The sequence below is a fragment of the Phoxinus phoxinus genome, assembly GCF_949152265.1.
Source record: "Phoxinus phoxinus genome assembly, chromosome: 25".
NCBI classification, from domain to species: domain Eukaryota; kingdom Metazoa; phylum Chordata; class Actinopteri; order Cypriniformes; family Leuciscidae; genus Phoxinus; species Phoxinus phoxinus.
The window spans coordinates 21,966,810-21,981,233 of NC_136900.1; the positions used below are offsets into that span (position 1 = coordinate 21,966,810).

The 14,424-nt window shown below is 35.1% G+C and overlaps 3 protein-coding genes across 7 annotated transcripts in view; 1 reads left to right on the forward strand and 2 right to left on the reverse strand.

Moving 5' to 3' along the window:
• gse1a (Gse1 coiled-coil protein a) overlaps positions 1–14,424 on the reverse strand; it is a 188,507-nt gene that overhangs the window by 92,433 nt on the left and 81,650 nt on the right. The gene's annotated exons all lie outside the window — the stretch shown is intronic.
• On the reverse strand, positions 2,442–5,522 carry dynlrb2 (dynein light chain roadblock-type 2). 4 transcript variants are annotated; one of them, XM_079604500.1, is made up of 5 exons: positions 4,995–5,522; positions 3,856–3,896; positions 3,671–3,746; positions 2,764–2,931; positions 2,442–2,673 (listed from the first exon to the last, which is right to left on the reverse strand). In XM_079604500.1, exons 2-5 carry the CDS (start codon positions 3,856–3,858, stop codon positions 2,630–2,632), a joined length of 291 nt encoding a protein of 96 aa, XP_079460626.1. In that variant the 5' UTR covers positions 3,859–3,896; positions 4,995–5,522; the 3' UTR covers positions 2,442–2,629. The 4 variants fall into 4 exon arrangements, with proteins under 4 accessions (XP_079460626.1, XP_079460624.1, XP_079460627.1 ...); XM_079604498.1 differs by lacking the exon at positions 4,995–5,522 and adding an exon at positions 4,784–4,850; XM_079604501.1 differs by lacking the exon at positions 4,995–5,522 and adding an exon at positions 4,237–4,273.
• fbxo31 (F-box protein 31) overlaps positions 5,085–14,424 on the forward strand; it is a gene marked incomplete at its 5' end in the record, with an annotated part of 19,154 nt that continues 9,814 nt past the window's right edge. Inside the window, 6 exons of one of the 2 annotated variants that reach the window (XM_079604496.1) lie at positions 5,143–5,545; positions 8,997–9,068; positions 10,609–10,695; positions 12,212–12,288; positions 12,921–13,088; positions 13,162–13,236. In XM_079604496.1, the coding sequence (XP_079460622.1) occupies positions 5,143–5,545; positions 8,997–9,068; positions 10,609–10,695; positions 12,212–12,288; positions 12,921–13,088; positions 13,162–13,236 (882 nt within the window). Of the gene's footprint in view, positions 5,546–8,996; positions 9,069–10,608; positions 10,696–12,211; positions 12,289–12,920; positions 13,089–13,161; positions 13,237–14,424 lie in introns of both variants that reach the window. The other variant, XM_079604497.1, reaches the window with a different exon arrangement.

A 14,424-nucleotide genomic window follows, 5' to 3' on the forward strand; every position in this document is an offset into this window, starting at 1 on the left:
CCTGAGGTTATACTGCCAGAATCATCAGCACAGCTGTTTGCACAAATCTCAGTCCGTCAAGCTACCACTGGTCTCACTCCCTTCCAGTGCACACTGGGTTACCATTCGCCCCAGTTTCCCTGCTCAGGTGGGCCTTCAGAAGTTGCAAAAGGTTATGGGACTCGGCTCACATCCATGTACAGAAGGTAGTTCGGAGAAAAAAGAGCCATGCCGACATCCGCAGAACTTCCACTCGTACTATCCATCCAGGACAGAAGCTCTGGCTCTCTACCAGAGACATACATCCGCCTCCGGCTGACGCAAGTCCCCACTACATGGACCATTCACCGCGGCTGATGTGCCTCATCCAGTGCAATCCGATGTGGGTCTAATCTACATCGATCGCACCATCCTGGACTCCAAACGAATCGGATCCATGATTGAGTGGGAGGGTTACAGTTCAGACGAAAGATCCTGGGTGCCACGATCCTGGTTCCTGCTCTATTAACAGAGTTTCAAGCCAGTTATCCAAACCGACCCGCACCCAGAGGTAGAGGTCGCAGTGGTAATCAGGAGCTGCCCGTGGAGTGGGGATTCCTATTATATTGCCATATAATAATAATTATTATTATTATTATTACACTGTAAAAAAAAATTTAACCTCTCCCAGTCAAAATATTCTAGTGACTGGTCACATCTAAATTTTTAAATTGGCCCAAGTGAAATTCTGTCAAATAAATTGAATGAATTGTTGCATTAGTCTGTTAACATTGGCTCAATGAGAAATAATATGTCAGACTAATTGAAAAATGTAGATGTTATCAGTCACTAGAAATTTTTTTTTACAGTGTACATAAAATAGAAGGATTTTCTACAAATAATATTCTACTCATTGTTGGATGAAAAGAACAAAACACAAGACCACTATTTATCTTGCTATTTTTCATACCTCGTTTTTATTTTATGACAACTACTCATGAGAACATGAAATTTGTGCATTATTTATTTATGTCATTCATTGGATGCCAATTTGTAGCCCACCCTATTCATGGAAAGGAAAGTGCCTTTTATTGATAGCATGGGGTAAAGACCCGTAGAACTGCAACCATAAAAAGCTTAAAGGCAGAAAAGGAAAGGAAATGATTGTGTTGGAGTAATTAGAGCACAAACGTTCTGGCTACACCGTTCCTTTCAAAAGACAACACTGACCCCTCAGGCAAACACACACACACACACACACACACACACACACAAAAACAACAGCAAATCAGCTGCATGTAATGGAGCTTAAACACATGAACCAGCCAAACCTGTAAATCCACCACACTGACCAAATTGAATAACCATTTGTATCCAGCATATATTTCTATTAAATGTGCTTTCTGTTTTTAGCGCGGATGGTGTGATGTAGAAGATGCGCATATACACCTAATTAGCTTCTGCAGAAGAGCACAATAAACCAGACCGCCGCTGTCACACACGATTAGACCAGCCATTCATCACAGAAACAAATGAGCAGCAATACAAAGCGTCTGCTTCAACTCCTGCCATCTTCTGGACAATATATGAACTACATTTGGATATAATAATAATAAAATTTTATAAAGTAATTATTATATATTTTTTAAATAATTAATTTAAACATTATTTAAATTCAATTAATTAATATTACATAGGCCTATATATAGTTGTTAAAATACAATTTGTCATCATTATTATTATTATGTCACAATGATGAAGAAGATGATAATGATGACAGGTTCCATTATGAAATGTCTTTTATTAATAAATTAAACTCAGGTACAGACAGAAGGTGCAACAGTGTGTGCTTGCAACAATGCAAACACAAACAACAACCGACCCACACAGAGAGAACAGGGAGGAACTTAAACATATGGTGGTGACCAACCATAGAAACAGATGAGTGGCATATTAGTAGAAGTTAGTATATAAATAGATAGATTATATTACAATAACTTTATCAAATATAATAATTATACATAGTATAAATAATATTCATTAAATACAATTTTTCATTATTATTATTAGTAGTAGCCTACTATATAAAATAATATATATGTAATATAAAAATTGTTGTATGAAAAATAATACATATATTATAAATAATATTAATTAAATATGTTTTATTAGTAGTAGAAATCATAAAAAATAATAGACATATATTATATTAATTGAAATACAATAATAGTATATATTATAAATAATATTAATAAAATACAATTTTTCATTGTTATTATTATTATTATTATTAAATTGTATTAAATTTATTATTGTATAGTACAATATAAAATAAAATATATATAATACAATAACTGTATAAAATACAAGTTGTATACACACACACACACACACACACACATAGCCTATCTCTCTCTCAATATATATAGGCTATATATCAGCCATAGCAAAACTTTCACACTTATAAACACTCATATACATAATGACAACAAATTACTTATTTATTGATGACTTGACATGCAATTAATCACAATGCACACTCAAAAGTTTTAATAAAAATATATTTTGGATTATTTTAAAAGCTATTCACTAGATGAAATGTTATACTTGTTTAGGGCAGTGTACAAACAAATTGACATGTATAAAGAATATAGTTTAGTGAGTATGCCATCTATTCAGTTGGGCTCTGGATGACGATCATCAGGAACTCTTTATCTGAAGGAAAATGGGGAAAAGGTGAGAGCTGCAGTACATGAGCGTTTAACAGCCTGGTCAGTAAGACGGGCTGATAATGCGCTGACCCACCTGGCGCCACCATGATCTCGTGTTTCTTGGACCTGATGCGCAGAAACGTCAGGTCGTTCTGGGGGTCGATGTCTCTGATCGTACTCCTGGCTTTCATAGTCAGCTGATGCAGCAGTCCCACATACTGCACCGTCGTCGAGTTGTCTAGGGTCGTTCGGATGGGAATGCCTGAAAATGAACATCAGGTTAAGATCAATGGAACTACGGCTATAAAACAAACTATTTCCACACTTATAGCATTTATATTTTTTTTTAAAAAGCAGCTTAATCCTAATATATCAACAAGAAAAATTTGTTTTTTCATCACTAGTGTTGATTATTTAGTATAACTCTACCATATTATATGATATTATATTATATCCATTCTCTATACCAGCTTATCTTAGTTTTGTAAAATATTATATTATATCCATTCTCTATACCAGCTTATCTTAGTTTTGTAAAATATTATATTATATCCATTCTCTATACCAGCTTATCCTATGTAGTTTTGTAAAATATTATATTATATCCATTCTCTATACCAGCTTATCTTAGTTTTGTAAAATATTATATTATATCCATTCTCTATACCAGCTTATCTTAGTTTTGTAAAATATTATATTATATCCATTCTCTATACCAGCTTATCTTATGTATTTTTGTAAAATGTTATATTATTTTAATTATATTGTTTAATTAAATTATATTTATTATATGATATTAACGTTACATTAGCAATTCTCTATAGCCTACCAGCTTATCCTGTGTTTCGTAAAATATGATTATATGTTATTTTATTGTCCATTCTCTATACCAGCTTATCATTGTAGTCTTGTAAAATATTATATTATATTATAAATATAACAGTTTAATGTAACTACAGTAAAACCATGGTAAATTGTGATTAGGCCTAACGTTAATTTACCTTCTGCGTTAACGACTATTGAGCCAATAACGCCATTATAGCCTTGAATCCTCTTTAAAGTGTCTTCGACTTCAGCCTTTAGAGGTGAACAAAACAGTTAGGCAGATTAATACACGATTCTCTAAGATTAAATTTAATTTGTAAGAATGATTGAACAAAAATATATCTCAAATAAAGTAGTTTACCATATCGCAGCACAGGTGAGTCTTCCGTTTGTTCCTCGTTGCTACGGAAACAGAAGTAAATAAAGACAAGTTGAAACATGATCAACATGATGAACACTTTCAACACTAACGACACGTCTTCAAGATTAAACTTTTTTATTCCGTTATTATATTGTTTCTGTTAATGTTGCTGACTCACTCGACGGGCAGAAAATTATATAAGCAGACTGTTAAAACTTGTGTAAACAGTAGTGTTACTTTTCTCAGCGCTGATGAGTCATCATGAGTTAGTTGATTACGATCAGACCAATTACAGTCGTTTGTGGTTGTATGTGCAGTAATCACTTCAGAAACGGTAATGTGTTTTATAATATAACAACACATTTTGATAGACAAACTTACCCAGTGGAAGTAAAATAAATAATACATACAAATTCACGAATTGTTATTCGTGTTTGTTTTTTATTTGATTTTTATTTAGCCGACAGCGCCCCCTACAGGATAATAATTTAACAGTACTTTTTCTCATTCAGTCTCAACCTCATCAATTTTATTTCGCTATGACCGACCGAATAACACACAAAAGCAACGAATGCGTTTTAACAATTTAAAACGGACATCTACATTGTTATAACCTGTTAACTGCTTTAGTGTTTACTTTTTTCTTTTTTTTTACAACTTAGTTGAAATCCAATCGTCTGATTTCTGAAGGATCAAGTGACACTGAAGACTGCAGTAACGATGGTGAATATTCAGTTTTACATCAAATCAATAAATCACATTTTAAAGTATATTCAAATAGAGAACCGTTATTTTAAATTGTAATAATATGTCACAATATTACATTTTTTTCTCTGTATTTTAAAAAAAAATGCAGGCTTGATGAGCATAAGATACTTTTTTCCAAACTTTTGACCGATATTAATAAATAAATACATACATTACATACACGTATAATCTTGATTTCCTCCCCAATGTTTACATTTCTGATAATCACACATTTGACCAGCAGATGTCGCTAGCATGCGGTTTTTCGAAACAAAATATCACGAGAAACATAATCTTTCTTTTAAATATAGATACTGTCATTGCTTTTAAACCTATCTTTAAACATGTAAATTAATTTTGTTGTACAAATGTAAATATTCTATCTTGCTAACCTCCTGTAACCAATGACGTCAACAGTGCAGCGTGCGGCGCGACGGCGTCACGTAAAGACGCCCCGGCACGCGAACGCGCACGCCCCGGAGGAGCTCCGCAGAACAGGTGACTGACTGACAGCAGTGGTTGTGCAGTGATGATGATGTAATGTTGCTACAGATGGCGGTGTGTGCCAGGCTCTGTGGAGTGGGTCAGTCGCGGCGGTGCCGGAGGCGGCAGAGGCACAGCCAGGATCAGAACAGCGACTCCGAGGTGGACATGGACGAGGAGGAGGAAGAGGAGAGGGTCGTGGGCAAAATGAAAGACGAGCCCAATGGCAGCAGCAGCAGCTGTCAGAACAGGCGCGGCGCGGGGCCTAGCGGGGCCGGGGGACTCTGCGGTTCTGCTGGGCCTCCACACCCGCAGTCGCTGCTGGATCTTCCGCCGGAGCTTGTGGTGCAGATCTTCTCTTCTCTGCCCGGCACTGCGCTTCCCAACCTGGCGCTGGTGTGCAAGAAATTCAGGCAGTATCTGAACACGGAAACAATCTGGAGGAGAAGATGCACAGAGGGTAATTTAATGATGTGTAAAACCATTTGGGTTTTATATAGTGGCTTTCTTCTTTACAGTCGACATATATGTAGTGGCATCGATCGACACATAAACACAAACACACGTATTATGACACCGACTCATAAACACACATATACATGTAGGTTATGACAGCGACACACACACACACACACACACACAAACACACACACACACACACACACAAACATTCTGAGTCTGTACCATGACGGTCATTGTTTTGCCTGGACTTACCATCAAAACTACACTTAAAAAAAAAATGTAGTTCTCTAACAGATAATGACTTGAATAGACATCTGTGATGAGCATGTTGTTGTTGTTTTTTCAATCAAAACATTAATTAGGATGTTATTGTTTTGTGGGACCTAGGGCTGCACGATTATGACAAAAATCATAATTGTCGATTATTCCCATGAAATTGTAATTGCGATTATTAATTACGATTATCACAATGTACATTGAATTATGTTTTGAATAGCTTTATGCAATTTTTTTAAGCGAATGCATGCGGTATTGTAATATCAAAATAAACTAGCTGAAAACACTCTTCCTGAAAAACTTTTATTGCTTTTCTATAGCATTAAGCCTCAAATGTCAAATATTAAAAAGTATATATTTAAAGAAACCAAACCAAAGTTAAAATATACAAGGTATTATAATGTTTTACTAAAACTAAAATTAAAACAATGGTGGAAAATCCCTTAAAATGAGCTGTTGAAAGAAAAAACACATCTTTAAGCTCACAGAATAATGTAAGTGGACTTTTTTTCTTTTGATAATTGCGCCTTTGAACAGTTACATAATTGTGGCTTCATTAATTGTAATCACAATTACAAATTCGATTAATTGTGCAGCACTAGTGGGACCTAAAGTCAGAAATGTTTAGGTTGTGTAATCAACCAGAAATTGTCAAATTTGCTAAGTGAGACATGATCCTGGATCAACATATTTTGTTGATAAACAACACTCATATTTGTAAAAAAAAAAGAAAAGAAAAAAAGAGAGATGTTATATGGAGTTTTTCATAATCTTTTATTATTATTATTTAATATATATATATATATATATTATTATAATTTGTAATTATTTCTTATTTCTACAATATTTGTAAAACATTTGTCCCCAGGAAGTAATTTTCCTTTCATTTCATATGATCAGAAAACCATATAACAGAAACAGAAATGACCTTTTTTGAACCTTGTGACTAAAAAATATTATTTTTTAATATTTTGACCTTCTAACATAATGATTGAGTTGTGTACACTCGCATGTAATCAGTTATAGAGTACTACAGTTATTTAACATCCAACATTAATACACATATTAAACCATTTTGAGCCCGATTCAGACCCTGACAGTGTTAACGAACAAGAGGATTGTGCTGAACGGATTTCAAGCACGGATTTCACAGGACGTTTAATGTTTTAATGGTTAAAGGGGTGGTATAATGCCCTTTTCACAAGATGTAAAATAAATCTCTGATGTCCCCAGAGTGTGTGTGTGTGTGTGTGTGTGTGTGAAGTTTTAGCACAAAATACCCCACAGATATTTTTATATAGCATGTTAAAGTTGTCACTTTTTGAGGGTGAGCAAAAACGCACAGTTTTTGCCTGGCCCTTTAAATGCAAATGAGCTGCTGCAGAGGGCGGGGTTTCAAGAGCTCGTGAGGTTATGTACATTTTAGGTTTGCTGATGTCTCTAACCCCGGAGGAATGTCGTTTAACAAGTTAGTCCCTACCAGCCGTTTGTTGTAGTCCTTTTCTTTAAAAGCAAATATCTTCCTTTGCTTTGAACTTTGAGCGTTGTAACTTTGCAGATGTTGTTTATGCTCAAACAGCAACATTACACACTAACTACAGTTAGAAAAGCGAAATCATAATCAACCGCCCCTTTAATGTTCAGGAACAGTGTTAAAATACATTTTTAACCTATTAAGTTCGTCAGCCTTAGGACAAAGACGACAACTCTTCCTCTTCTCTAATGCAGCCCGTTTATGCTCAAACAACAACATTACACACTAACTAAAGTTAAAAAAGTGAATTCATAATCAAGGACCCCTTTAAAATGCTGTCTAGATAGGCTACTTTTTGAGATATTTCATATGCACTCGTAGTAAAAATTCAAATTTTAGTTTAATATGTTTGCCTTTTAGTGTGTTGCTATGGAATGAAATGCATTGTACATACTGGACTGGTGCCTAAGTTAAGCGATTGGCCAAAACTGTTGGTGGAAAACAGTCCTGATAAAATATTCAGGGTCTGGATTCACAGACAGGGTTTAGATTAAGCCAGGATTAGTTAAAACTTTCAGTTAAAACAGCTCAAACATGCCTTTTAGTCTGGGACTAGACTTAAAAGGATAGTTCACTTTGAAATTAAATGTTGGTATGTTTTAGCTTACCTGAAGTGCATCCAAGATGTCGGTGTCTTTGTCTCCGCAGTAGTTTCAATTTTGATATTTTTAGGTCAAAGCGTTCTTGTCTGTCAGTCGTATAATGCAGGTCTATAGGCACTGTCTCCAAAAGCATGCAGAGAAAAGTCCAAATTAAAAAATTCCCCATCGTAAGTGCACATTGATGGCCTAAGCTCGCGCGAACTCATCCGGGAGTGTTGAGTTTTCACTTATTCCCAATTCGTAAGCCTTCTATCTTGACGCACTACCCGCTTCATTGTTCGGGTCAATCACAGGCATACGTTGAGCCGTACAGCCAATCACACGCGTTTCTGCTGAGTTTAAAAATGCAACGTCCAATCGAAGGCGGTTAGATTAGTTTCCGGGGAAGAAATCCGGTGTAAACAGATCAGATGGACGTGGTTGTGTAAAAGAGATAAAAACTATATAAATACTGTTCGTTTTATCACACAAACCGCTTGTTTCGTGTCTTAGGCCATCAATGTGCACTTATGATGGGGAATTTTTTAATTTGGACTTTTCTCTGCATGCTTTTGGAGACAGTGCCTATAGACCTGCATTATATGACTGACAGACAAGAACGGTTTGACCTAAAAATATCCAAATGTAAACTACTGCGGAGACAAAGACACCTACATCTTGGATGCACTTCAGGAAAGCTAAAACATACCAGAATTTAATATCAAAGTGAACTATCCCTTTAATGCTGTGTCTGTGTGCTGGTAAGTGACCCTGTGAGTGTCACTTGTCTTATCTCAGTTCTTACAGTTCTTACATAACATCTGTTTAACAGGCCAAACACCACTGCAATAATATAATAAAGCCGAATAGACAAGAGTACCGTGGGACCGAATACTGTAAACTTGTGTATTATGTTGATCATCAGCTTAAAAGTTTGCACAGGAACGATGTGCGTTCAATTGTATTCTGAAATGTAAGATACTAAATAGACCAGTAAGTTAGTTGACATGTTTTTGGTCTAGAGATGATTGTTTTATTTGTTTTTCCTCTTCTTTCAGAGTTCGGTATGAGAGATGACCTGCGGAAGATGGAGACCGTGGGAATGTCGAGTCGAGATCTGTATGTGAAACGTAAGTAAATCTACGGTAACCACAGAAGCCTCCTATTTTGCCAGTCCCTATGAACTTTAAGTCATTAAAACACAGTTCACCCAAAAATCATAATTTACTCGCCCTCAACTACCAATTTTATGCTTCAAATATTTCATAAAGAGATCATAAAACAAATCCATATGATTTGAGCGGTTTAGTCCAAATTTTCTGAAGAGACTCGATCGCTTTATATGATGAAGAGATTTAATTTAGGATTTTATTTACATATAAACATTCATCAACGCACACATCAGTTTGTGATAAACGGAAAATCAAGCATGTTCGCTTGACGCAGAACTATCTCAGATTTCATTAAAAATATATTCATTTGCGTTCCAAAGATAAACAAAAGTTTTATAGGTTTGGAATGACATGAGTGTGAGTACATTTTAATTTTTGGGTGAATAAATCTTTAAATACACAAGTTTGGGGTCGGTAATTTTTATTTTATTTTTAATTTTTTTAGTAAATATTTTTATTTAGCAAAAGTGACAGTAAAAACATTATACTGTTACAAAAGATTTAAATTTCAAATAAATAATGCTGTTCTTTTGAACTTTCTATTCAACAAAAAATATCTATCACTTTTCCAGTAAAATATTAACTAGCACAACTGTTTTAAACATTAATAATAGTAGCAATATTTTAAATAAGATACATTTTTATATTTTATATTTCCATTTTTTTTATTATGGTTTAAATTTTAGTAATTTTGTTATGTGCTTTTGTCATTTTCTTTAACAGATGTACAGTCTGTTGTGATTTTCGTCTGTAAAGCTTTCATTTAGACATATTTCAGTTTCTTTTATTAATTTTAGTACTTCAATGTATTTTATTACAGTTTGTAGCCAAAGCAACATTTCAAAAAAATATATATATATTTTTACGTTTTTCATGTACTACCTACGTTTCATATTATATCCGCTTTATTTCAATTAACGACTTTTAATAGTTTTAGTTTTAGTAAACACTGGAGCTCCCGTCTGCCATTGGTTGGTCAAACAGGTAATCAACTATAATCAACTTAGTGATCTGCAAAAATCCTGATTCCTGGAAAATTTTCTAAATGCCATTTCGACTTTTCAACAGAAAGCAGATCTGTTAATGTTATGATGTTGCTCCACCTCATTCCATGCCATTTGTCATCATGTCATTTTTCTCAATGCATATTACGTTTACTCTAGTTCACAAAAGACAGATTTATGGTCAGTTAAACCAACTTTAGTTTAACTTTAGTAACAATGTTGGTTTAAACCAAAAATATTTCAGCAGGTGAAAACATGCGTGCTTAGTGCTTATAGTGAAAGATTACTTAGTTTGACGTTTGTATAGTTCAGTTGATTTAAAATAAATATTATCCTCCAAGATGGCAGACGAAGGTATTAAGGAACTCTCTCGGCCGTATAAACATTAATTTTCACTATGCGAGTGTCGTTCTCACACTGCCTCGAGTGTCAGCTGTTGTCCTCCTTTGCCTCTCCTCTCTTCCTGCGGCGCACTCGCCTGCGCACCTCTCCAGGTGTGAACCCGCAGGTGAAGTCGGGACGCTTTATGAAGCTCCTCCCTGATTACGAGCATATGGACTATCGGGACGTGTACACACACTGTATGTACTGTTCGTGTGAGAAGGCTTTGTGGTGGGGGATCCACATCACTGCCTGTGAAGGTGCTGGTTGAAGATGCCCTTTGCTAATGAAGTTTTGTTCCAGGTTCATTGCAAGTTAAACTGTCGGAACGTGATATCTATCCATCAACAAAATATAAAAATAATTAAAGTGCCCCTATTCTAAAGGTTACTAATTTAGCTTTAAAGGTCTCCTACAATAGGTTAAATACATCCAAGGTAAAAATAAATAATAATTAAGCCAATTAATCTGTTCTGATTGGTCAGATTGGCCAGTCTGTTGTGATTGGTCTACTCTGCTCCAATCAGATGGCCCCTGACTTGAGCAGGAGGTTTCTAACTAGTATGTTTTTATTTAGTTTGTCGTACATATTAAATGAGATTTAAGGGTGGGTGAAAGCAGATGTTGTCCGCGGGCAGCCAATGGAGACCACAGGCTAGCATTATGCAAATGTGTTACAAACCTACACATGTTTGTGCAGGAAATAAGACTGGAATTACTGAAGACTCGTTTCGGGCCGTTCAGAATCGTAATTTTAGTACTTCAACTTAAAAATATGAATTTTAGTTAGTTGCCAAGGCAACGTTTTGAATTAAGTACAGTATTTCAATAACCAAAAACCATTTTCAATAGTTTTAGTTGTAGTTATTCAACAGTGTGTCACAGATTCTGAACTTATTTTGAACATGGAACATTCCCTTAAGACTAAATCCCAGTTTGCATAGTTCTACTGCGCACTAAATGCTTACTTTTAAGTGTGTAGTAGACACCGCTATCAAGACCGACTGTGACTTACTACGATCATACATGTTGTAACATTGTTACATTATTCATTCATCTATTAAAATTCATTGCATTAAGACACATTACTACTTTTTATATGCATTTAACTTCTATCTTAGCATTACATTTCCTGCCCTTTTTTAATTTATTTTTTACAACCGGAAAAGTTTTCTATACCACATGGATTTGTGGTTAATATCAGCTACAAGCATATATTATTCCACTGGAAATCATTCTTCGGCTATTTTTTGCAATGTACCGATTTGGAACGCACTAATGCTAATGCCACAGATGATTTAGTATGGATAGTATGCGTATTGGGACACAGCCTTGTTTGGGAGAAATTGATCTGACAGCAGCACAAGGGCAGCTTCTGCCGGCCGCCGTGCACGTGTGTGTCCTGCATGTGTGTGTGACAGACACAGGATGGCGAGGCTAACATCAGCTGACTGTGTGAGATGCAGATGAATTAAGTGTCCAAACATGGATACGTTTTAGCCCTCTTAACTCCAGGAATTTTTTTTATTTGGTTTCCAAGTTGTTGCATGGCAAAAAAAAGTTGCGTATACTCACACACTCAACATGCATTCATGAGTTCATGCAGAAATGCCCTTGCTGTGGTGATATCACCCCATCTAACGTTCTTCTGGGTTTGTTCTGTGTTCTATGCATATTTGTGACACATAAATGTCATGATTTGTATTTGTTTTCTAGTGTTACATCCCTATAGACACATCCTGGGTCTCTGGCAGCCCGATATCGGCCCCTATGGAGGACTGCTGAATGTGGTGGTGAGATCACAAACAAACAAAAGATTCAAATTTTGTAATTATACTTGCAGATAATATAATATTAATGAAATAAGTGCACTTAAAGAGAGTAGACTTTCATGACTTTGTTTCTTAACAGACTTCAGTCATGTTACAAGTTTAACTTTAAAGTACTTTTTAAATCATTGTTTTATTGATCTACACTTTAACCATAGACAATACAACTATGAAATTATAAATAAAGATGTAATTAAGTCCCAAATAAGTTGGTAAAAAAAAGCACTCTCAATTTAATTTAAAATTGTCTAATTGTCTGAAAACATTGCAATTATTTCACACTTAAGTATATTGTTTCTATTAAAAGTACCTTTTTTTTTTTATCATGTATGGATGCTTATTTTGAAAATCCACTTGGAATAGGATAGTATTTTTAATGTATGATTTGGGACATACTGCATAGTATATATCACACAATAGCTTGTCAAATATAAAACATTACATTTTATATATATATATATATAAAAACTCTGAATCAAATTCAATTATAGTACAATATATATATATATATATATATGACCACACACATTAAATGTACAAGTGACAAGTGTACCATATTTTAGATGTGTAACTGTTTCTTGCTTTGGTCATTTTAGGTTGATGGTCTATTCATCATAGGCTGGATGTATTTACCGCCCCATGATCCCCGTGTGGAGGACCCCATGCGTAGACGGCCCCTTTTCCGTATACATATGTGGGAGAAAAACAAAGCCACAGTAGAATGTATGTACGGACATAAGGGCCCTCATAAAGGAGACATTCAGGTAAAATGTACCATAATCAACCATAATGGACAAATTTGGCCACAGTTTCACAAAATATTGACCTTTTTTCCAGACTGGGAAGAAAGATGAATTTTCCACCAAATGCAACCAGACCGATCACCATCGGATGCCTGGAGGAAGGCAAGAGGTACAGTAGGAAACTAGTGCCGGTCCGACAGATTTATGATGGCAATGTATCTTTGTTGACAATGTTGAATTAGAAATGCATAAATCCGAGGATGTGAACAACTCCGAGAACATCACGGGTTGTCCTCTTTCAATTGCGGTAAATATAACTTGGTGTGAACGCAGTAAATGCTTCACCGGACCATGTGGCATGTGGCATGCAAACGCACATCCATTTGTCAGAAAACCTGTCAAAATACAGTTACTGGTATAATAATAATAAATAATAAATACTGTAAAAATACTGTTTAACAATTGAAAATGAAAATGAAAAAATTAAGACATAAACATTGGTAGGGCTCGGTAAAAGATATTGATTTTTCGATTGAATCTATTCTCATTTTGAATCTATTCTATTCTCATTTTGAAGAGCCGTTATCGTTTTTTTAAAATCCCAAATCTTTCAGTCTAAGCTGTTGTCAGTTTATGAATAAACAGAACTTTTTCTGGAGCACACGTGAACTGATATCGTCCGTTTTACTACTAGTTACAGCACAAAACAAACATGAATGAACATCAGAAGGTATGTTTTAAGATCAAGTACAACTTCCCGAAATCCATATATCATATCATATGTGATCGCTCAAACAGGGTTTCAACCATGGAAAGACGTCATTAAAACAGCTTGCAAATAATATAACGTAATGTTACCTCAGAAAATCAATTAATGTCCAAAAACTTGTTAGTCAGCTGACCATGGTTTTAACGTAGCAATGCTAACTGTAACCATGGTATTGTGGCTGAAAACTGTAGTTTCTTTTTTTTTTATACACTTTTGAGAGTGAAATTCAAGCACTTTTCAAGCACTTTGAAACACAAAGCGAAGAAAGCAACACAAAGCAAGAAACATAAGGCAGTTTTGATGTATTTGATGTTTAATGTTGATGATCGCATTATTTTACATATGCATCTGCTTGCATGTAAAATCGCTTGTTTCTGCTTCTTCTTTGACTGTGTTTTGATCTGGAGATACTGCACTCGTTCAGGAGATGTCACAGCGCCCCCTACCGTATAACAGTGAAAACGCGGAAAGATCTCGTCAATGGCAGGGAAGCGTTTTCTCATAAAAGACAAGAACCCGTCAACGGAGGGAAAGAGTTAAATTACCTTTATGATGAAAAATACTAAAAAAAACAGTTGTACTGTAAAA

Excerpts from the sequence above, each read along its gene's own strand:
- dynlrb2 (XM_079604498.1), bottom strand. The coding sequence starts at position 4,835 with ATGTGTGATTATCAGAAATGTAAACATTGGGGAGGAAATCAAGATTAT. Across the intron at positions 3,897-4,783 it reads AGGAAATCAAGATTATACGT|CAACGAGGAACAAACGGAAG; the intron begins GTATGTAATGTA and ends CTGTTTCCGTAG. Across the intron at positions 2,674-2,763 it reads CGAGATCATGGTGGCGCCAG|ATAAAGAGTTCCTGATGATC; the intron begins GTGGGTCAGCGC and ends ATTTTCCTTCAG.